The 25,826-nt window shown below is 36.4% G+C and overlaps 1 protein-coding gene across 3 annotated transcripts in view; it reads right to left on the bottom strand.

Moving 5' to 3' along the window:
- The window catches only part of CNOT6L (CCR4-NOT transcription complex subunit 6 like), a 117,504-nt gene that overhangs the window by 59,425 nt on the left and 32,253 nt on the right, over nucleotides 1–25,826 (bottom strand). For all 3 annotated transcript variants that reach the window (XM_045994840.1, XM_045994844.1, XM_045994837.1), the window contains exons 2-4: nucleotides 15,988–16,109; nucleotides 12,950–13,136; nucleotides 11,482–11,567 (exon numbers count right to left, since the gene is read on the bottom strand). In XM_045994840.1, coding sequence (XP_045850796.1) covers nucleotides 11,482–11,567; nucleotides 12,950–13,136; nucleotides 15,988–16,099 — 385 coding nt within the window. In that variant the 5' untranslated portion in view covers nucleotides 16,100–16,109. The remainder of the gene's footprint in view (nucleotides 1–11,481; nucleotides 11,568–12,949; nucleotides 13,137–15,987; nucleotides 16,110–25,826) is intronic.

Genomic DNA, 25,826 nt, shown 5'->3' with positions numbered 1-25,826 from the left:
ACAGCTATAAATAGAACACTCTAAAAATGTATCAAGACAGTATTATGAACACTCAAGCAAATAAACATGAAAAATTAAAAAGCTAACAAATTCCAATAGTACACATATGGTCCAACAAAACTGACTCATTAACAATCAGAAATCCTCAACAGTTCTTAAAACTACAAATATATTGGGGTGGTACTTAAATATCTTCCACAAAGAAACAACTGGCAATGAGAGTTTTACAGAATTATTCAACCAAAATTTTAATGAACACATTAGCTCAATCTTACACAAAGTCTAAGAAAAACCAATTAAGAATCTTATTTAGGTCTGTCTTGTTCATGAGCGTATGTTTAAAATTCCTAAAAATTTTTTTTATTGGGAGAGGCAGGCCACCAGGGACCTGTGCTTCCCTATTCATTCTTGGTGAGTGTGACAGATTCTGAGGCTTATGAATTTGATGCTGAGCAGTTTCTGTAGCTAGTGATACAGGCAACGAAATAGGTTAAGGCAACCACAGCAATATTTCCATGTAACTCTTTGCTCCCCACCCCCCTACCCCCAGGGAATCAGAACTAGTTTTTTACTGCTTACTACAGTATTCGGTGCTAGCTTGAAAAGTGCTAGAGTGTTGGACATTAACCACTCAGCTACAACACAAACTCACTGTGTACACAGCATATGTCTGGGCCCATCTTGTGGCTTAAAGTGATAACATTTTTTGTCTCTGACCCAGAAGTCTCACTGTCTTCTGCCACTACCTATGAAACAATAATTGCCTAACTTATTAGCAGGGTAAAATCTCAGGGCCTTCACACACCCTGACAGATATTACCAGAATAAATCCAGTATACAGAAGCACCAATTTGGACTTATTTCAGTAAGACAAGTGAGTTTAAACTGGGTAAAATGGGGGCATCTGGCTGACTCAGTCAGAAGAACATGTGACTCTTGATCTCCGGTCATGAGTTCAAGCCCCACATTGGGTGTAGAGATTACTTAAATAAACTTAAAAAAAAAAAATAAATAAATAGGAAAGAATGTACAGATATAATTTATTAACTCAACCTATGAAATGAGAAAATTATCCCACAACAGACGAAGCATTTAATAAAATTCAGCACTCACAAAAGGATTAGCAAAACAGAAATAGAAGAAAACTTTTAGAAACTAAAAAAATGTGTTTTACCAAAAATATAAAGCAAATATGGAAAAATCCTAGAAGCACTTCTTTTAAGATTGGTAACAGAAGCATGCTTACCCAGTACTAATGCTTCTACTCAACACTGTACTAAACATTCTGGTCAGACATTAAAGTAAGAAACATGTAATAAGAGTTTGATACCAAACTGCCATCAGCACATGAAATGATTAACTGCATACACAACTCAAAAAAAATTTGCAGACAAATTTTCTGAAAGATAAAAATTTAACCAAGAAAGCCTACCACAGATCAGTTTTTTCTTTGTATTTCTATACCCCAACAGCTAAACAGGCAAAGAAAAACTTTATAAGTAATTATAATAGGAAAAAAAAAGTATAAGTTACCTAAGAAATAAATCCAACATATGCCTGAGCAAAAGTCCAGAAAGTTAAAAAACTGTATTTGAAGACATTTAATAAGATCTAAATAAATGGAGAAGATGCCAAAATTCACAGATAGGAAGACACCATATATTAAGATGTCAGTTCTTCCTAAACTGATCTACACATTCAATGCAACTCTGAAGTCCCAAGAGCATTTTTTATTAAACATGACAAGCTGCTTCTTATGCATGAGTAATCCAAGACAGCCAAACTGCCAAGACACTATGAAAGAAAAATGTAAGGGGAATTCCCAAAGCAGGTATCAATTCTTACTATAAACCCATAATAATGACTATGATCCAAAAACAGACTGTGACATAGCTGACAGGTGACTCCATTGACGATGGATGGGAAAAGAGAAAACTACTTACGACATGACAGTGAGACTGTTGATCATTCATAGAAATAATGGTTACATCACTCCCTGAGACCCCTCGTATCATATTAAAAAATCAGTTCCAAAAGAGTACTGGAATACAACAGGTAAATGCAATAGGTAGTGCAAAAGAATGAAACTGGATTACTTTCTCACACCATATGCTAAAATGAACTCAAAATTGTTTAATAACCTCAATGTAAGACCTGAAGCCATAAAACTCCTAAAAGAAAACATATGCAGTCAAGTCTTGGACATTGGTCTTAATATCTTTGTGAACCTCTCTCCTCAGGAAAGGTAAACAAAATAAGTAAAATAATTAACTGGGACTACATCAAACTAAAAAGCTTTTGCACAGCAAAGGAAACCATCAACAGAACAAAAAAGCAACTTAATGAATGGGAGAAGATATTTGCAAATGCTATATCTATAAAGGGTTAATATCCAAAATATAAACTGAACTCATATACATCAACACCAAAGAAAATCTGATTAAAAATGGGCAGATGACCTGAATAAACATTTTTCCAAAGAAGGGCTGAGAGATACATGAAAAGATGGTCAATATCACTAATCATCAAAGAAATGCAAATCAAAATCACAATGAGTCATCACTTCACACCAGTCAGAATGGCTAGTTTCAAAAGACAATAACCAGTATTAGCAAGACTGTGGAGAAAAGGGAACCCTTGGTAGGAATGTAAATTGGTACATCCACTATGGAAAACAATATGGAGGTTCCTCAAAAAGTTAAAAATAGAAACCCAATAAATTCTAGTAATTCCACTTTTGCATATTTACCAGAAGAAAATGAAAACACTAATTCAAAAATATGTATGTGGTCCTATGTTTACTGCAACATTATTTACAACAGCCAAGATATGGAAGCAACCCAAGTGTCCATCCATAGCTGAATGGATAAATAAGATGTAGTGTGTACATATATGTGTGTGTATACATGTGTATATACACAGGTACATACACGTATACACACACAATGGAATATTACACATATGTATACACATACATACACACATATACATATACACACAATGGAATATTACTAAGACGTTAAAAAATGATATCTTGCCATTTCAGACAACGTGGATGGGCCTAGGGAGTATTATGCTACCCAAAAGAAGTTAGAGAAAGACATACCATATGACTTGATTTATATGCAGAATCTAAAACACAAAAACAAATAAACATACAAAAAGCAGAATCAGTCCTATAAATACAGAGATGCCTGCCAAATAACTGCCAATGGACAAAATGGGAGAAGGTTCTCACTTATGGAATGAATTGAGTTAGCAGAATATAAAGTACATCATAGGAAATATAGCCAGTGGTATTTAAATAATGTTACCTGGTGACAGATGATAGCTACACTTGTGTGGGCACAATATAATTTATAGAGTTGTTTAATCACTAAGCTGTACACCTGGAACTAATGTAACATTGTGTGTCAAGTACACTCAAAAAAAAAAAAAAGAAGAAGAAACAGTGGACCTTAAAAAAGATATACACATTCCTGTTAATTGCAGCATTATTTATAAGAGCTAAGATACGGAAACAATGCAAGTAACCAATGATAGATGAATGGATAAAGATGTGGTATAGATATACATACAATGAAGTAACACTCAGCCGTAAAAAAGAATGAAATCTTGCCATTTACAAAAACATGAGTGGGCCTAGAGGGAATTATGCTAAGTGAGCTAAATCAGAGAGAAAACAAACACCATACGATTTCACTTAGATGTGGAATCTAAAAAAAACAAAAGAGGGCACCTGGCTGGCTCAGTCTATAGAGCATGTGACTCCTGATCTCAAAGTCTTGAGTACAAGCCCCATGATGGTCTTAGAGCTTTCTTTATATATATATAGACACACAAACACACACACACACACACACACACACACACACACACACACACACACACACACACACGGGTGCCTGGGTGGTTCAGTCAGTTAAGCAGCCAACTCCTGGTCTCAGCTCAGGTCATAATCTCAGAGTCATTATATCCAGCCCCACATAGGGCTCCATGCTTAGCAGGGAGCCTGCTTCCCCCTCTCTCTCTGTCTGCCTCTCTGCCTGCTCATGATCTCTGTCTGCCAAATAAATAAATAAAATCTTAAAAAAAAAAAAAAAGAATAAACTTCCAATCTTAAAATGAATAAACCACGGGGATAAGTACAGATTAGGGAATATTGTCAATAATACTGCCATAATGCTATGTGGTGACAGGCAGTAACTAAACTTAATGTGGTGAGCATTTTTAATGTGTGTATACACACATACATACACACACACACACACACACACACACACAAACTGTCAAACCACTATGTTGTACATCTGAAACTATGTCACCTACACCTCAATTAAAATTTTTTTCATTTCAAACGCCTGAGAGAATTTACTACAAAGAGTAAAACTTGATAGAACTTTTAGGAATATAGCAAAACATTTTTCTGATGTGGGGTAGGGTAGGATTTCTTTCACAAGTTATGACTTCATAAAAGAAAAGATTTTTAAATTCAACTATAATAAAAATATGAAACCTACTCATTAATATACCTAAGAAAACAAAAAGAAAAGCCAGAGTAGAAGACATTTACAATACAAAACACACAAAACTTAAAAATTTCTATAAATAAATACTTCAAGTGAAAATGAGCAAAGACATCGACAGCAACTTCAAACAAGAAACATGGCCAATAACTATTATGAAAAGGTGTTCAATTTTACTAGCAATTAAGAAAACACAAATTTAAGAGAACTATAAACTATTTCACACTCAGTAACTGACAAAACTTTCTTAAAAAGTTGACAATACTATGTGTTGAGAAGAAGACAGAAAAATGAAAACTGTTATTTACTTTTGAGAGTGTATTTTAGTACAACTACTTTGCAAAACATTATGGCATCACCTAAGAGAGCTCAGGAAGTAAAAGCAGATCTCTACGACCCAACTATTCCACTCCTAGGAGCTCTATCAGAGATACATACAAGAATGTTCATGGCTGCACTGCTTATATTAGCCCAAAAAAAGGGCAAATAATCTAAGTATCTACTGTGGAATGAATACATGTATTAGAGTACAACACAGCAATTAAATTACAACTGCATGCACGAACACGGCTGAATCATAAAAACATTAAGCTGAAAACAAGTCACGAAAAACATATTCAGTAGGATCACATTTATTTACATAAAGGTTAAAACATTGGTAATAGTTACATATATAACCCAAGCATCTGGCACATAGTACGTGCTCGTCAATGTTCAACTGAAAGAAAAGTAAAGGAATAACAAATGCAAAATTCAGGACAGTAGCAACCTCTGGGCAAACGGATAAAAATGTAATCATGAAAAGGCACACAGGAAAATTGTAAGATGCAGGGGATCTATACCAACAAGAAGTGATTGTGCCTATTTCCCATAATCTCACCAATAGTAATTCAACAGATTTTTGAAATTCTACCGATCTAACAAGTAAAAGCTGAATAGTCCCAATTTACATTGTATTATTATGCTAAGTTGATGAACTTCCTATGTTTTAAAGCCTCTTGTATATCCTCTTATATACCCTCTACTAGATTGTTCTCTTATCAATTTCTAGAAGCTCATTATAGAACACAGAAATGAGTACTTTGCCTCCTATATGAAGGTGTATTTCTATACTTTTAATCCAAGAATGCTGGCAACATTAAAGTACCACAAAATGTGTAACTGACAGATTTTCAAAGTGCATTTCTTAAAAATTTACTGCAAATATGTAATGGGTTTCCAGTTATTCATCTTATTTTCTTTAAGATGTAGGTTATGCTTTTTCATTTCATGAATACAAAAACATGCAGAAAAAGCATTTGACAAGATACAGCATCCATTCCTGATTAAAATAATTCAAAGTATAGAGATAGAGGGAACATTCCTCAACTTCATAAAATTTATCGATGAAAAGCCCACAGCAAATATCATCCTCAATGGGGAAAAACTGACAGCCTTCCTTCCCTTTGAGATCAGGAACACAAGAACGATGCCCACTCTCGCCACTCTTGTTCAACATAGTACTAGAAGTGCTAGCAACAGCAATCAGACAACAAAAGAAATAAAAGGTACTCAATTGGCAATGAAGAAGTCAAACTCTCTCTTCGCAGATGACATGATACTTTATATGGAAAACCAAAAGGATTCCACCCCCAAACTACTAGAACTCATACAGCAATTCAGTAATGTGGCAGGATACAAAATCAATGCACAGAAATGCTTTCTTATATACTAACAAATACAGAAATACAGAAAGGGAAATTAGAGAATTGATTCCATTTACTATAGCACCAAGAACCATTAGATGCCTGGGAATAAACCTAACCAAAGAGGTAAAGGATTGGTACTTGAGGAACTCGAGGTACAGAACACTCATGAAAGAAATTAAGAAGACACAAAAAGATGGAAGACCATTCCATCTCATGGATCTGAAGAATAAACATTACTAAAATGTCTATACTGCCTAGAGCAATCTATACTTTGAATGCCATCCCAAACAAAATTCCACTGGCATTTTTCAAAGAGCTGGAACCAACAATTCTAAAATTTGTATGGAACCAGAAGAGACCCCGAATTCTAAGGAAATGTTGAAAAAGAAAAACAAAACTGGGGGCATCACGTTGCCTGATTTCAAGCGTTACTACACAGCTGTAATCACCAAGACAGCATGGTACTGGTACAAAAACAGACACTACACCAGTGGAACAGAGTAGAGAGTCCAGATATGGACCCTCAACTTTATGGTCAAATAATCTTCCACAAAGCAGGAAAAAATATACAGTGGAAAAAAGACAGTGTCTTCAATAAATGGTGCTGGGAAAATTGGACAGCTAGAAGTATAGAAGTATAGTATAGTATATATATATATATATATACTATATATATATAGTATAGTATAGAAGACAGCTAGAAGTGTAGAAGAATGAAACTCGACCATTCTCTTAGACCATACACAAAGATAAACTCCAAATGGATAAAAGACCTCAAAGTGAGGCAGAAATCTATCAAAATCCTAGAGGAGAACATAGGCAGTAACCCCTCTGACATCAGCCACAGCAACTTCTTTCAAGATATGTTTCCAAAGGCAAGGAAACAAAAGCAAAAATGAACTTTTGGGACTTCGTCAAGATCAAAAACTTCTGCACAGCAAAGGAAACAGTCAACAAACAAAGAGGCAACCCACAGAACGCGAGAAGATATTCGCAAATGACAGTACAAAGGACTGATATCCAAGATCTGTACAGAACTCCTCAAACTCAACACACACAAAACAGATAATCATGTCAAAAAATGGGCAGAAGACAGGAACAGACACTTCTCCAAAGAAGACATATAAATGTCTACCAGAACATGAAAAAATGGTCATTGTCATTAGCCATCAGGGAGATTCAAATTAAAACCACATTGAGATACCATCTTACACCAGTTAGAATGGCCAAAATTAACAAGACAGTAAATAACATGTGTTGGAGAGGATGTGGAGAAAGGAGAACCCTCTTACACTGTTGGTGGGAATGCAATTTGGTGCAGCCACTTTGGAGAACAGTGTGGAGATTCCTTAAGAAATGAAAAATAGAGGGATGCCTGGGTGGCTCAGTTGGTTAAGCAGCTGCTTTCGGCTCAGGTCATGATCCTAGCATCCTGGGATCGAGTCCCGTATCGGGCTCCTTGCTCGGCAGGGAGCCTGCTTCTCCCTCTGCCTCTGCCTACTTGTGATCTTTCTCTGTCTCTCTCTGACAAATAGATAAATAAAATCTTTAAAAAAAAAAAAAGAAAGAAATGAAAAATAGAGCTTCCCTATGACCCTGCAATTGCACTGCTGGGTATTTACCCCAAAGATACAGATGCAGTGAAAAGAAGGGCCTTCTGTACTCCAATGTTCACAGCAGCAATGGCTACAGTCACCAAACTGTGGAAAGAACCAAGATGTCTTTCAATGGACAAATGGATAAAGAAGATATGGTCCATAAATACTATGGAGTACTATGCCTCCATCAGAAAGGATGAATACCCAACTTTTGTATCAACATGGACGGGACTGGAAGATATTATGCTGAGTGAAATAAGTCAAGCAGAGAGAGTCAATTATATGGTTTCGCTTATTTGTGGAGCATAAGGAATAACACGGAGGACATAGGGAGATGGAGAGGAGAAGGCAGTTGAGGGAAATCGGAGGGGGAGACGAACCATGAGAGACTGTGGACTCTGAGAAACAAACTGAGGGTTTTGAAGGGAGGGGGATGGGGGGTTGGAGAAGCCTGGTGGTATTACGGAGGGCACGTATTGCATGGAGCACTGGGTGTGGTAGATAAACAATGAATTCTGGAACACCAAAAAGAAATAAGTAAAATAAAAAAACACGTTATTCTTTTATATTTCATGAAAAAAAATTTCACAAGTAAAAGAAACAACATACTGTTGTTGCTATGGTTCATTTTATTTTAAGGGAGATAAGTAATTCTTGGAAGAAAGCCAGAAATCTTCACAACTACTGAAGTTCTAAATAGTTTACAACCTGTGACTTCAATGTTTAATGTGTGAGGACAACTCTTTGGCCCATAGGTCAGAAAAAGTATTGCCTTACACCTTGGCATAAGTTCTAAATTATTTAAAATAACTGTGGAATAACTGCTTTTACTTCCTTGTTCTATAAAATTAATACACTCTGGATTTTTCTTTTAAGTGACTTAACAGAACCTTTCCAAGTTACTTGACTGGCCAGGCCTATAGTTTTTAAATTGGCCTTTTCATCCTAACTCCTCAAACACTGCATATAGCCTTCACACACACTCCTCAAATGTCAAAATAGAATCTCTAGAAATTAGTTAGTCCAGGATGATCAAACTTATTATCAATATTTCCCTATCTGTGCTTCAGAGGAAGACAAGGAAATAGGAAAAAGGTATTCTTTTTTTCAGTTTCAAGACAAAATGGCATCTCAGAGGTTATGCATTCTGTTTCTTTTAAATAAATCACAGTGCCATTTTAAATGCTCCACTCTGCTCCCTCCCCTTTTCTAGACACAAAGCACCACTATGTGACTACTAAAACAGATTAGGAAATTATTTCAATTTTTACCTTCCTAAGAATATAAAGTTACTATTCATCAGGGACATTTTACTTGTTCTTTTGCTTCATAAAACCAATCCTGTTTTGGGGCACCTGGGTGGCTCAGTGGGTTAAAGCCTCTGCCTTCAGCTCAGGTCATGATCCCATGGTCCTGGGATCGAGTCCCGCATCGGGCTCTCTGCTCAGCGGGGAGCCTGCTTCCTCCTCTCTCTCTCTACCTGTCTCTCTGCCTACTTGTGATCTCTGTCTGTCAAATAAATAAATAAAATCTTAAAAAAAAAAAATCCTGTTTTTACCATCTCAATTTTTTGAAAAATGGCAGAAAGGGCCGCATTTCCTTCATTCTAAAAGGTCCTTGGCTTTTCTATACCAGATCACCTGAATGGAAAGTAGCACTACCATAAAAACTGACTCTCAAAGAAGGGGGAAAAAATGCATATAGGTAGGTATTTACCATACAACAAACTGTAGTTTAATGAAAAGAATTTACTTACAGGCATGAACAAAGGTAAGTTACAGTTCACAAGGCAAAGATGGTACCTAATCTCAAAGACTAGCAGCCTAAGAAGAGAGTTTAACAAATATGACTCAGTAGACAAAACGACACCAGGATCAAAGACCAGCAAAAACAGTAGTTTGGAAGATAAAGACTTTTAACTAGTAAAACAGAATGAAGGCCTGAGGAAGTAAGAGAGATTCAGAATGATTCATTCAGTTGATGCTTAGTATAAATTTTATGGGAATGTATCTTTACGTGAGATAACACAGAACAGAGTTATGAAACAGTAGGACATGTAATATTTGCTTTTTCAGAACATCACATGGTACAAAAAAGGGTAAATCACGGAGTTCAACAGTAAATTATTCATTTGTCACTGATGTGTTCTCCATCTATATTAGCAAGAGGAAAACAGCTGTTCTTATTGGTGTTAAAAGAAACAATACGTTGTTCTGAGAGACAAAAAAACTATTACAATCAGTATTATAGTGTAAATTTCATACTTCATGAATCTAAGATTATAAAAAATGACAATAATTCCGTAATATTATTTAATAGAAAAGAATTGACCTGTTCCCACTCCAACTCTAGCTGGATGGTTATTTCAACTATTTTTGTAAGAATAAGGTTTAGCATATATAGATTAAGGTGAAGTGGCCCAAAAGTTGCCTTGGGTTCAACCTCAAGAAAATATTTTAGATGTACGTATCCTCTGGATCACTTCATATGTAACAGAAAATATCAATGAAGTCCTAGAGAGAAACTAAGAACACAAGACAGACCATTCATATAATTATGTAATTTACAAAGGGTTAGCTGTTCAAAGAAGTCTAATACCATTTCTGTCATTTCAACCAAAAATGTCAGGATTCTTTCTATTCATATTGAAGCTTCATTCTTTTTTTTTTTTTTTTTTTTTTTTTTTTTTTTTAAAGATTTTATTTATTTATTTGACAGAGAGAGATCACAAGTAGATAGAGAGGCAGGCAGAGAGAGAGAGAGGGAAGCAGGCTCCCCGCTGAGCAGAGAGCCCGATGCGGGACTCGATCCCAGGACCCTGAGATCATGACCTGAGCCGAAGGCAGCGGCTTAACCCACTGAGCCACCCAGGCGCCCGAAGCTTCATTCTTAATAGTCCATTATATGACATAAGCAAAGCAAACAGAACATGTTCACAGAGACTCAAACGGTCTTTGAAGAAGGAAAACAGTACAAGTGTTTACTTTGTAGGGCTTTGGTTAATGTTCATTCCTCATGAGCACAGAATAAAAAGTTAAAGCAGTACAGTACGTCGCATTTGGTCCTCGGAATTCAAAATAAACTCTTCTACCTACGCTAGAAGAGGAAACTATGACAAGTTTCACTATTTATATGAATTAAGAAGGACTTTCATTCCAAGCTGATTAAGATGAGATTATCAAGGAACATATATTGTGGATTGATACATTTTAGTAAGAATAATCAAACTTGTTAGGTATTGTTCATTTTACCATTATCATTTTCTCTCTCCTATCCAATATGTCAATGCTACTTTATCTACTCTATCAAAACTTGAATGGATCATTCTGGTTAGGGTTTACTCTATTGAGTCATTCCTTTAAAAGGGCAGTGGGGAGAACCAGAATGTTAAATTTAAAATATCTCCTCTAATACCAGATTTCTTAGAGAATTAAACATGACATACAAAAAAAAAAAAAACCTCCCTGTACAAGTTTATTAAAATGATGGCAGCATGCTGAAATCCTGAAACTCAATTTGATCATGAAAACCCACTTTATTTCAAAAGAAAGCATATTTACATTCTCAAAACTGTGCTAAACCTGACCCTTATTGTAACCAAAATTAGCTTTTAAAGGCTCACAAACACTTCAATACTGAGATCCTGTCATCTCTTAAAAAATCACTCACCTTTCAAACCTAGAGTTTGTAGCTGGAAGAGCCGACCAAGTTCATAAGGCAAAACCCGTAACAGATTGTTATTTAAAAGCAATTCCCTGTTTTTAAAAAATAACAATAAAAACTGTTTAGTTAAATATATCAAACTTTATTAATATATAGTTTATTAATATATAAATATATAAAATATATTTTATATATAAATATAAATGTATAATATATGATAAATTTATTAATAGAGAAATATATATTTATTAATATATAATTGTTTTCTTAACCTTCCCTAATATACTATGAGTGATACTTACATTCAAGGCATATTTTTATACTTTTAATCCAAAAATGTTGTGCAATATTAAAGTACCACAAAATGTGTAACTGCCACAACTGTTAACAGTGTTTCTATAATTTACACATTCTCTAACACAGGTTATTAAAAAGTTGTAAGAACTGTATATCATTCTCGGGCTAAATCCATCCCCTTTTTTCTCTCACCCAAATGTCCAAGAGATACAAATCAGAGTGACAGGTATTCTCAGTACCCAAAGACGACCCATATCCTTGAATCCAGTCTAATCCATAGGAAAAAAAAGCCAATCACCTTTCCCAATTTTTATATCTGATAACTGTAATCACACTAAGATACTATGATGAATAATCACTGACACAGAACATACACACTGAAAATAAAACATAAGATAATACAGATAATAGGATAATACAGATAAGACCCACATTTATGATTTTGAAATTTTGGCCAGACTACAGACAAAATAAATAGCCCCTCATTAGACAGCTAAAAAGTACTTAAAAAAATAAGAAAGAAAAGAAAACCAACAAAAACATACAATAAGGAGACGGTGAGGAGCAAGATTCTAAAACAATATATATTTTAAATTTAAAAAATTTTTTTTAATTTTTAAAATTTTTAAATTTTTAAAAAATTACTTCTCAGCGTACAAACATAGAAAAGCAATCTCTGTTGATACTGAGAACATTTATACAAGGTCTTAAGTGACCTACAATTTTTTCCTATGAAGAAATTCTTAAAGAATCCGGAAAGACTAGAAATAAATGCACTTATTATCAAGTTTTAAAGGTTTCCTTTAAGAGCTGTGATATGTGGGTATACTTTGCCTTACAGAACAGAGATATGTTCCTAAAAGTTACTACAAGAACAGAATATTTTTGCAATTATTTACAATTATCACACACTTGAGCCTCAAGGGAGACTTAGTATTTTAACCCCACCTCACCTCAAGTGTGTCAAAAAGAAACAGAAGCACATTCTAGCTAGAAACCTTTAAGTTAAAGGAAATATTCAATGGAAGCCAACTCAAGCGCTATGTGTAGACAGTTTATATCACTTATGTTAAAAACATATGGAAATCCTCCTGTAAGAGGAGTACTAGCCCATAATTTTCTTATTTGGTAAATGTAGAATTTTATATAGTAAGTCGTGTCTATAATATTTCCTTACCTGAGAGACACCATGTTTCCTAGTTCTGCTGGTAAACTTCTGAGTTTATTGGATGACAGATCCAGGTAAACCAGATTATGAAGCTTGGCAATATCAGGTGGAATGCGACTAAGGTAATTGTCATTTAGGTGCAGTGCCGTCAAGTGTGTCAATGACCAAAGTGATGTACTTAAGCTCCGCACTCTACCTAAAAGGCAAAATACTGAAGCATTAAATTCAACGCCTAAGACAAAGACTAAACTTTAAGAAGTAAAAAGTAAAGGGTAAAAAAAAGAGACTACAATGTATACAGATACTATTTATCTTTGACATTTAATTTTGTATTAATGCCATTTGATTGCTTCCAAACACACCTGGCCCTTCTTTAATTTCATCCCATTTCTGCATGACAACCATTATTTCCTCATGAACCTCCCATGCATTAAATGAGATGTAGCATAATGAGACCGCTGGAGTCAGGGTGATGATAAAGTCTCAAGAAAAACGTGCGGCCGACTTAAGCTTTTATGATAGAATAGTCTTGAATTTTATTTTAAGGCACAGTCCTAACAAAAGTATTTCTTACATACTCTACAAAAATTAATAGTGCAAGATTTATCCATAATTTGGGCCTGGGTTATTCTACAAACTTAAAAAAGATAAGAGTAATAGATTTAGAACCAACCTTAGATTGACCACTAGAAAACCATTTTACCCCTAAAGGACTTACCTTTCCCCAGATTTCTGATGGTGTAATTAACAACTCTGATTTAAGATTTTGCATTAAATGCAACATACTCAAGTGAAATGGTCACACTTTAAGTTTTAGCAATCAGCATCCGACAGCTCAATGGCGGAACGTGTATTAGAAAACAACAGAAAACCTATTTCAGAGTCCTTTTACCATTTACTAGCTATATAAACCTAGGAAAATCACCCAGCCACAGCTGCTCCAAAATGTGTATTATCTTAATAATTTATAAGAAGATCATTTTATAAACATTACAAAAGTAAAATAGAATTTAACTTTATATCAGTATTGAAATGACAGACTTTGCTTAAAAGAGCAATGGAAGGTAGAGAGGGCACAAAATCTCAAACAGTAAATGCTAGCTACCAACCAGTAAACTCAAGCTTACATCTGTCCGGGGTTCTTTCTCTCACTGGTTTCTTTATGCTGTCTAAAAGCAGGCTTAAAGTGCCAGTTAGGATTTTGTATTTATAGGACAGAAAGTTTTCAAGTGAAGAGAGGCTCTGGAAAAAAACTTATTTCAGTTGTACCTAGGATTTAATCAAGTGGTTCTCAATCAGTGGCAATTTTACTCCCTAAAGGACTTTGGCAATCTGGAGACATTCTTGGTTGTCCAAACTAGAAGAATGCTACCAGCATCTAGTGGGTAGAGGCCAGGAATACTGCCGAACACTATGCTGTACAAATGAAACTAATGTATCATTGTGTGTCAGCTATACTTCAATTTAAAAAATTATACTTTATGTAAATTATAGTCCTAAAGATCTCCACTGGTACGTATTATGGCAATCTTTTGTCCCATGTGTGTTTTAATGGAATTCTTTACAAGATGGCACTATCTCATGCTAATACTCACATGTATTTAAACGTTATATATGTTAATACTAACTTATATTTAAACATATATATACAGAAAACAATCACATTAAGGACCCAAATTGCTGGATAACTATTTTCATTGTCAAAATTCCGGTATCCTGTCTACCTTGCAATTAATGTTCATTAAATCTTTAAAAAAAGAGACAAGTGGCGCTGCGGGCATCTCGTGGGTGAAGACCAGGAATTGCTAAACAACCTGTAGTGCACACGACTGGCCCCGACCACAAAGAACTATCTTGGCCCTACGTGTCGGCAGTGCCAAGTTGAGAAACCCTGGGTTAATCTGGTAGGATTTACTCATATTCATTCTGCTCATTACCAATCACCTATCCACCCAGTTACCTTTTAGCTAAATGTATAGGTAATTCTTGCTATTGACACTATAATGTGGGTTTAACACTTCCAAATGAAAGCCTACTGGAGGAAAAAAAAACATTCTACATATTATTTGTATTGTACCAATTCATAAAACAAAGGCAGTAATTATAGTCTATTTTCAATACTTTTAACTTTATAATAATTTTAGATTTACAAAAAAATTACCAAGATAATAGAGTTCCTATCTACATCTCATACAGTTTTCCACTAATGTTAGCTTCTTATAGTACCATCGTACATCTGTCAAAACTAGGAAACTAACATTGATACATTACTTCTTTTATTCGTATATTACTAATTTACAGATTTTATTGATTTCACCAGTTTTTACACCTTTTTGTTTTAAGAGTCAATTCAAGATAGCATTTTGCCATTTCATCATCGTATCTTCGTCCCCTCCAGTTCGTGACAAAGTCTCACTCTCTCCTTGTTTTTCATGACTTTGACAATTTCGAGAATTACTAGTTAGGTATTTTGTAGAATGTCCTTTAGTTTGGGTTTGTCTGATTTCTTTTTCTCACTAGTAGACTGGGCTGTGAGTTTTTAGAAATCATATTCTATTTTTTCTATTTGTTTATTTTCAGCGTAACAGTGTTCATTGTTTCTGCACCACACCCAGTGCTCCATACATGAAAGGTCACGTAACAGTGATTAGTTATTTGTAGAATAAACCAGTAGCCGCTAGGTTTCCTACTCTGCCAAAACTAGGATAACAGAAGAAGTGCAAAGATTTCAATTTGCAAAAATAATTACTCTACAATAGCCAAAACAAAATCCAGTCTATAAAAGAACCTGGTTTACTGAGAAACTGAATTCCCAATGTCCTCAATTACAGATGCCAACCCTGGCCCAAGGTATTATCTCAAAAAAATGAACAGAAATAAAGGTATTTAGTCACAGGTAAACTAAACACTAGTACTTCTGCATCCCGTATTTTCTCAGTTAGTTCACCTATTTTAAAATGTACAACAAAGAAATAAATATGACAATATTCAACTCATGTTCATTATCGCTATTATATCCTGGATTAAATGCTTCAGATTCCACTCACCCGAGATTTCTAATTCTGCCCAGTGAGATTTTTTCCCATTGGCTACCTCCTCTGCTGACATGATGGTATAAATTCTTCGAGGATCTGGAGGATCATATTTTTCCTTTGGCATCCCTATTAGTCTGTTTAAACAAACAAAAAAGATGATCATCAATTACTACAGTCTTATAGAAAAAAAAAAAAAGAAAAATGGAATGGTACTTTTTCTTTTCCTCTCCCCTTGCCAGGCTAAGTCATTTTATACTACAAATTCTCACTAGAAGGAAAACACATCTGCAGTGTGTTTGACTCTTGCAGAACCTCCTTCACAGACGCCTACGGGAAAATGCCAACAGTGACACTGGATTAACACTGATCTCTGTGGTTGCTTCCCAAACATCCATTCCCTTCTCCTTCCTTTAGTTGTCTTGCTTTCCTAAACTGACTGACCCTCCACCCGTTTTCTGAATGGACCCTGACTAGTCAAAGAATACCAGAGTAATTCATGCTCTTGCCTCAGTGATATTCAAATATCTTGTATCTAGGACAATCAACACATGACATTCCTCTTATCGCAGAGATTCGTTCAGAAGGATCTAATAATCACGAGGCTTAAGATTCATTCTATGCTTATGGAAGGAGCAGTCTTCTCTCTCCTGCTAGTCATGGAAGAAGAATATAGTCCACATGGCTACTGGGAACCATCTGACAACTATAAGGGAAACCAGCCATAGAAGTAAGAGTCTAGAAAACAGAGAAACAAAGAGCCCCCACCAAATCATACCAAAGGGCTCCTAAACACTGGGCTTTTTGCATACACAAGCCAATATACTTCACTTGTTGTTCAGGTTGTGTTTTCTGTTACTTATAGTCAAAAGCATCCTACATAATGATATTTTCTTAGTATGAGCCAGTCTTGGTTTGATCTGATGTTCTTAAGTAATGTAAGTCCTTTTCTCTCTCAAAAGTGTCCAACTTGGATGGAGGGTGCACCTGGATGGCTTAGTCATTTAAGCGTCCAACTCTTGACCTCAGCTCAAGTGTTGATCTCAGGGTCCTAGTTCAGCTCCATGTTGGGCTCCACACTGGGCGTGGAGCCTAATTAAAAATAGTTTTTTGAAAAAGTGTCCAAATTTGAAGCTGGAATTACATGGCCACCTTAACTGAAACTAATATTATATAATCTTGTTCACGTAACTGCCAGAATAATCACCAAACAATCATGAGCAAGGACAACTAGGTATAAAAGTCCTCAAGTGTGCAATGTATGAAGCATATGACAAATGGCCCTAAAAGTAACCATTCAAGGGATCCAACACAAGAATTACTGCTTAATAATTGGCAGAAAATAAAACTGAGTTCAGAGCTAGCAAGAAAAGCAAATGACAAAGCCCCAAGCCTAATTAAAATCCTGCATGCTATCTGTAAATCACCTTGTTTTTTTTTTGTAGTTGGTTCTTTGTTCATATTCAACACACACACACACACCAAAACCAAATGCCTAAATATGGGAGTGTTTCCAAGTAGAGTTTAGAACTTATAATTCAATGGAATTTACTTTCAGGTGGTCTGAAATTTGTTACATACAGAGAATAAAGAAAAATTAGTGGTATCCTAATTGTTTCAAAAATACAGCTAGTTCATAAGAACACAATCAAAGTTTCCTACACCATATCTACTCTTCGTATTTCTGAAGGTAAAATAGTCACTTTCCCTTTACCAAAAGGTGAAAAGAGAAAGTTCTCCAGATTTCTTCACCTGTAACAGTAATTTGCTTCCAAGTTCCCCAGGTTAAGCCCTCTGCTTTAATCTTACCACACAATTTGGTTAATACTAACCCATATTTTATTTCCCATACATATCCCAGATCTTTGCACAGCACAAAGAATAGGATCATTTTCCACAGGGGAAAAAAAAATTGACTTCTACCACATTCAACCTATGTGAAATACTTTCCCTTTTTTTTTTTTCATTTTATTTATTTTTTCAGCGTAACAGTATTCATTGTTTTTGCACAACACCCAGTGCTCCATGCACAATGTGCCCTCCCCATTACCCACCACCTGTTCCCCCAACCTCCCACCCCTGACCCTTCCAAACCCTCAGGTTGTTTTTCAGAGTCCATAGTCTCTTATGGTTCGCCTCCCCTTCCAAATTTTTTTTTTTTAATAAACATATAATGTACTTTTATCCCCAGGGGTACAGGTCTGTGAATCGCCAGGTTTACACACTTCACAGCACTCACGATAGCACATACCCTCCCCAATGTCCATAGCCCCCTCCCCCTCTCCCAATCCCACCTCCCCCCAGCAACCCCCAGTTTGTTTTGCGAGATTAAGAGTCATTTATGGTTTGTCTCCCTCCCAATCCCATCTTGTTTCATTTATTCTTCTCCTTTTTTGAAAGAGTTTGTCAGAGAGAGAGAGGGAACAAGCAGGGGGAGTGGCAGGCAGAGGGAGAAGCAAAAGCTCCCCACTGAGCAAAAAGCATGATGTGGGACTCTATCCCAGGACCCTGATATCGTAACCTGAGCCAAAGGTAGGTGCTTAACCAACCAAGCCACCCAGGTGTCCCATTTCTAAAATAAAATTTTTAGATGAGAAGGTTTTCAGAATTTCTACTGTGCACAAGGCACGTGTATCTCTGTGAGTACTTCTGCAAGCTAATACAAGGTTCCACAAAAACACAAGATTAAGCAAAGCCAAATCAAACAGATCCAAAGTCAGTGACATGCTACAAATCCATTTACTATATTGCAGATGGGTAAAAAATAAAGACAGCAAAATATGCAAAAACAAAACAAAAAAAAACAAGGGGCGCCTGGGCGGCTCAGTGAGTTAAAGCCCCTGCCTTCGTGTCAGGTCATGATCCCAGAGTCCTGGAATCGAGCCCCCCATCAGGCTCTCTGCTCAGCAGAGAGCCTGCTTCCTCCTCTCTCTGCCTGCCTCTCTGCCTACTTGTGATCTCTCTGTCAAATAAATAAATAAAATCTTTAAAAACAAAAACAAAACCCTGTTTCATTAATTTTAGATCATTTTCATAAACCATAGAGCATGGGATCAGATATCAACTTAATGTGGCTTTTAATCATGGTATGTTCCTTAAGGGGATTATGAGTTATTTCTGTGTGGAGGCATATCCTTTTTCTATTGCTATATAGTTCCTACCACAAAGTAGGGACTTAATATGTATTTCTGGGAGAGTATATGCTTTATAATTCTAAAATCTGCCACATTTCATTCTTCCTGCCTTTTCCACCTCACAATTTTCAGTCAATACTTTTCTAAAAATCAAATCCAGGAAATGGTAATTAACTCACATATTCAACTCCCCTAAATATTTTAATATCTAGACAAGTCAATAATTGCTGTATCTTCCTGGCCATCTAATTTTGAAAACAGCTACTTTACAAAACCTTTTTTTTTTTTTTTCATAAACTTCCACCTTCCTAATTCCATTAAAATTTACAAAATCTGTTCCCGCAAAACAAATCCATGAAATGTTCACCAGTGTTTACATGTAAAACCAAAGTAATATTAATACTGTCGTATTAGGGGTCAGAGATGTCTTTCAAATTTGATTAGGAAGCCAATGAAAATACAAGTCACTTAATGCAAAGTGAACATAGATTTGGAGAATCTGATTAAAGCTGTAATCTAGGGACATCTGGGTGACTCAGTTCTTGGGTGTCTGCCTTTGGCTCAGGTTGTGATCCCAGGGTCCTAGGATTGAGCCTCTGCATCAGGCTCCCTGCTCGGCGGGAAACCTGCTTCTCCCTCTCCCACTCTCCCTGCTTGTGTTCCTTCTCTCACTGTGTCTCTCTGTCAAATAAATAAATAAAATCTTAAAAAAAAAAAAGGCTGGGGGCGCCTGAGTGGCTCAGTGGGTTAAAGCCTCTGCCGTGGGCTCAGGTCATGATCTCAGGGTCCTGGGATCGAGCCCCGCATCGGGCTCTCTGCTCCGCAGGTAGCCTGCTTCCTCCTCTCTCTCTGCCTGCCTCTCTGCCTAGTTGTGATTTCTCTCTGTCAAATAAATTTGCAAAGGCAAGGGAAGCAAGGGCAAAAATGAACTACTGGGATTTCATCAAGATCAAAAGCTTTTGCACAGCAAAGGAAACAGTTAACAAAACCAAAAGACAACTGACAGAATGGGAGAAGATATTTGCAAACGACATATCAGATAAAGGGCTAGTATCCAAAATCTATAAGGAACTTAGCAAACTCAACACCCAAAGAACAAACAATCCAATCAAGAAATGGGCAGAGGACATGAACAGACATTTCTGCAAAGAAGACATCCAGATGGCCAACAGACACATGAAAAAGTGCTCCACATCACTCGGCATCAGGGAAATACAAATCAAAACCACAATGAGATATCACCTCACACCAGTCAGAATGGCTAAAATTAACAAGTCAGGAAATGACAGATGCTGGCGAGGATGTGGAGAAAGGGGAACCCTCCTCCACTGTTGGTGGGAATGCAAGCTGGTGCAACCACTCTGGAAAACAGCATGGAGGTTCCTCAAAATGTTGAAAATAGAACTACCCTATGACCCAGCAATTGCACTACTGGGTATTTACCCTAAAGATACAAACATAGTGATCCGAAGGGGCACGTGTACCCGAATGTTTATAGCAGCAATGTCTACAATAGCCAGACTATGGAAAGAACCTAGATGTCCATCAACAGATGAATGGATAAAGAAGATGTGGTATATATACACAATGGAATACTATGCAGCCATCAAAAGAAATGAAATCATGCCATTTGCGATGACGTGGATGGAACTAGAGCGTATCATGCTTAGTGAAATAAGTCAATCGGAGAAAGACAACTATCATATGATCTCCCTGATATGAGGACATGGAGAAGCAACATGGGGGGGTAGGGGGATAGGAGAAGAGTAAATAAAACAAGATGGGATTGGGAGGGAGACAAACCATAAGTGACTCTTAATCTCACAAAACAAACTGGGGGTTGCTGGGGGGAGGTGGGATTGGGAGAGGGGGAGCGGGCTATGGACATTGGGGAGGGGAGGCGAACCATAAGAGACTATGTACTCTGAAAAACAACCTGAGGGTTTTGAAGGGTCAGGGGTGGGAGGTTGGGGCAACCTGAGGGTTTTGAAGGGTCAGGGGTGGGAGGTTGGGGCAACCTGAGGGTTTTGAAGGGTCAGGGGTGGGAGGTTGGGGGAACAGGTGATGGGTAATGGGGAGGGCACGTTTTGCATGGAGCACTGGGTGTTGTGCAAAAAGAATGAATACTGTTACACTGAAAAAATAAATAAAATGAAAAAAAAATAAATAAAAAAAATAAATAAATCTTAAAAAAAAAAAAAAAGGCTGTAACATCTTACATTTGGGTTAACTAACAAGCAATTTAGTAGAGTCTATAGTTCTGGTGATCATTACTGTCTCAAACATCAGGTTTTCAAATATGCTACCAAAAACGTAGAGAATTCAAATTTGGGTAACTTAATTAAGTTATACATGAACTTAATTCAGTTAATATTGAAGCCTCCTATTCAGCTTTATTTTCCCTCCTCAGTTCCTCAGCATCAACTTTTCACATTGGAGACATATCACAAAAGCCTACTTCAAAATAATGTGAAATATAAAATAATTCAAATGTAATTTAACTCTTTAAACACGACACTGATAGTGTGGTTTCAAATAGTCTCACAGGTCATGCTAAGGCTTAAATACTGAGTTTTTCTATCCAAATAGTGATATTTTTCTATCCAAAAAATAGGAATGTATTATTTTGGAAAGCCTAGCTAATTCCTTATATTATTTTTCAAACTGATGAAACAAGTAGGTTTTTGAATTGGTTTTTCCATGGGTTCTAATTTTTACATCTTATATCAGTTCCTAAAAGATCCTACTGTTCCATCAACCTAATTTATACTAGGGATCCTGCTCATGTAACAGAGTACAATAAAAGCCCCTTTACAACACAGCCTGTTTAACCTCCCAGTCTCAACCCTGTTTCAACACTATAAAAAATATTCCACCTAACTCCCCAATGCTAACTACATAAGTTTCTTTAAACCTGCCATCCACTTTCCATTCTCTGAACCTTTCCATAATCTGAACCCCAGATTCTACTGCAAAATTTCTGAGAGTTACCATCAGTCCTGGACCAAGAACCTAATTATGTCCTACTTCTGAGTTACTACATGAATTACCCTAAAAGTAAACTAGTCATAATCTCCACCACTTAAGACTGATTAATCACTACCACACAGTGAAGATTTTCATTAGTTTATTTCTCAGTCTTCTGTTCCACAGAAAAAACATCATGTAAACTCATAAAATACAAACTGTATGGAAAATGTACTCCAATTTTTTTCAGTTATGAGCAATATTTAAGATTTATTTACTTTAGAAGGAGAGAGCATGCGGGGCGCCTGGTGGCTCAGTGGGTTAAAGCCTCTACCTTCGGCTGAGGTCATGATCCCAGGGTCCTGGGATCGAGCCCCGCATCAGCCTCTCTGCTCGGCGGACAGCCTGCTTCCTCCCTCTCTCTGCCTACTTGTGATCTCTGTCTGTCAAATAAATAAAATCTCTTAAAAAAAAGAAAAAAAAAAGAGAGAGCATGCAAGAGCAAGCAGGAGGAGGGGCAGAAGGACAGAGAATCCTCAAGCAGACTCCCTTGTGAGCACAGAGCCCAGTCTTGATCCCAAGATCCTGGGATCATGATCTGAGCCAAAATCAAGAGTCGGCCGCCCAACCGAGCCACCCAGGTACTCCCAGTTACAAGCAGTTTTATACATAGCACTTGAGCTACTTTGCCCTAGAAAAATTTAAATTGGATTTTCCAAAACCGTAAATAAAATGCAAAATGCTTATATATCATGTTGTTTCAGTGAATAGCATATTATAAAATATATATGAAATACACCCAAATATAGTATTACTAAGGAATCCCAAATCTCAGAGTTTATATCTGAGGCTAATAAAATAACGCAATTTAACTTCTTCCCTTCCAAAACAAACAAAAAAACCTCATCTGAGCCAAATCAGAGCAAACAATTAAAGGCTAGAACTGAACTTCTGTTATTAGTGGTTATCCAGAGCAACTTATAAAAAAAGAACAGCCAGTATAATACATATAAAGATGTATGTTTTTTACTGTTACACCAGAGCTTCCCTCTCACCATCCTATCTAAATTTAAGGTCATTTTATCCAAGTCTATAGTTCACCACAATTACTATTATTTCATTTAGAATTCAGTATAAGAAAGAAAGAATGCTACAACTACCATAGACTGCTTCATAATGAATCAGAGACTTCTAACTACTCAACCCTAAAATACAAATCATTAGACACATATTTATTTCCATACAAATATTAAGTGGTCATCTCAACTGCAGAAGACAAAGCAATCTTTGGCAGAAATACTGCTGGCAAAGTTCCCAAAGTTGGAGAAAGACAAAATTCAATTTTTAAAGATTTTATTGATTTGAGAGAGAGAGGGAGAAAGATAGATATCATGGGGGGGGCGGGTAGAGGTAGAAACAGACCCCCCACTGAGCAGGAAACCCAAAACGGAACTTGATCTCAGGACCCTAAGATCATGACCTGAGCTGAAAGCAGACGCCTAACCAGCTGAGTCACCCAGGAGCCCCTGGGGGAAGATAAAATTAAGCCCACATTAGATATTTCTGCTTACATTTTAGAGCAAGATGTCAATGATTTATACATTTTACATATTCTCAGATAAATCTGTTCTTATACTGGCATTTATTCCCAAAGGTTATGAAACACATTATTTGTTATTTAGTGCATAACCCACCTAACATCCATGCTTCCCATCTGGTCTAAAGCATTAAGACTGTTTTCCTTTCTGGGCACCTGCGTGGCTCAGTTCCCAGGATCAAGTCCCATATCGGACTCCCAGCTCCATGGGGAGTCTGCTTCTCCCTCTGACCTTCTCACCTCTCATGCTCTCTCTCACTGTCTCTCTCTCAAATAAATAAATAAAATTTAAAAAAAAAAAAGACTATTTTCCTTTCTGAAAAAATAAATCTAAGTTTACCTTCTTTAATGAAGCAAAGTAACCGTGAAGCTGCCAACATTTCTGAAGTGTCTCTTTCCTCACCAGTATCTAGTTTTAACTACATACAACTGTTTTTTTTTAAGATTTTATTTATTTATTTGGCAGACAGAGATCACAAGTAGGCAGAGAGGCAGGCAGAGAGAGAGGAGGAAGCAGGCTCCCCACTGAGCAGAGAGCCCGATGCGGGGCTCAATCCCAGGACCCTGAGACCATGACCTGAGCCAAAAGCAGAGGCTTTGATCCACTGAGCCACCCAGGCGCCCCATCTATACACAACTCTTAATCATTACAACTGTCACATAAAATTTGTACCTTCCCTGAATGGGCTCACCATCTGATATTAAAAAACAGTACCTAGCAAATCACACTACACATAGTAGGATCATATTGTTAAAAATAAAGACTGATGACGCTCAAGAGCTTAGAAGAAATCCTGAGATAATGATTTCACTAGCATTCTCCACTCTACTTCTATATATTCAACTAAAGTCCACAGATCATAATAATGCAAACATTCAAAAAGAACCCCAAAGTTTTCATGAGCATCTCCCACTCTGAGCAAAACACTAAACACTATTCTAAACAAAGCAAAACAAACCCATGTTTCAGGACAGTAAAATCACACATGATTATGAAAAAAAATAATCTCGGATCTTTGGAATTTCATGTTTCTGACCAGTTTAACATTTATTCAACAAATATTTATTGCAGGTCTACTCCCACCATGTATTACACCAAGCACTAAAACTTCTACAGTAAACAAGATAACCAACATCTTTGCCCTCATGGAGCTTACACCATTTTCATAGCACTACTTGAAAAATAAAGTTATAGAATATATATTTTACTTTCAAACAATGCTATAAAGAATGTGGCATTTCTTGTAATTCCTTTTCACTCTTACCAGGTAATTGCATTACTCCTTCTTGTCACTATGCTGAAAGAGTACAACTAAAAGGAAAATAAAACATCCTTATCACAAAGGATGAGGGTAATGAAGCTAATCCTTGAACAACGCTGGGTTTGAACTGCTTAGGTCTATATCTAAGCAGACCTTTTTTTAATAGTACCATAAATGTATTTTCTCTTCCTTACAATTTTCTAAATACCATTTCCTTCTCTCAAGCTTACTTTATATCAAAGGATAAGTATATAATACATATAACTGTTAATTGACTATTTATATCAGTAAGGCTTCCAGTCAACAGCAGGCTTTTACTGGTTATGTTTCAGGGCAGTCTAAAGTTATACCTGAGTTTCTAAATACATGGGGGATTGGCATTCCTAACCTCCAAGTCATTCAAGGGTCAACTCTAGCAGGTAATCTATACAATGGTCAAGGACAGGTGGAGAGAGCATAGTTCCCACAATAAGAATGGCAAGTTTTAATATTGGGGAACAGACCAAAGACAACCAGGTTAAAACTTACCAGTACATTTAATATAAGGTGATAGCAACTACCTGCTGAACCCAGAGACATTATTTCCTCTATGATCCTGAGAAACCAAATTTTTAGATAACTGTTTAGTAACGAGGACTGTTTTGATCTTTAAAAATACTTGGACTTGGGGTGCTGGCTGGCTCAATCAGAAAAGCATGCAACTCTTGATCTTGAGGATCATGAGGTTAGCCCCATGCTGGGTGTAGAGATTACTAAAAATATAAATTTAAAATAAATTTTAAAAAATAAAAATACTTGAACTCAATAGGTCTTCTTTCTAGTTGGCTTATTCTTAAGAATCTTCTTCAAATCCCAAACCAAACTAGTTACCTACCCAAACAAAATGCATAGGTA

The sequence above is a fragment of the Meles meles genome, chromosome 2 (genome assembly GCF_922984935.1).
Source record: "Meles meles chromosome 2, mMelMel3.1 paternal haplotype, whole genome shotgun sequence".
Taxonomy (NCBI): domain Eukaryota; kingdom Metazoa; phylum Chordata; class Mammalia; order Carnivora; family Mustelidae; genus Meles; species Meles meles.
Note: the sequence above shows the minus strand (reverse complement) of the source record. Positions and strands in the feature narration are given on the sequence as shown.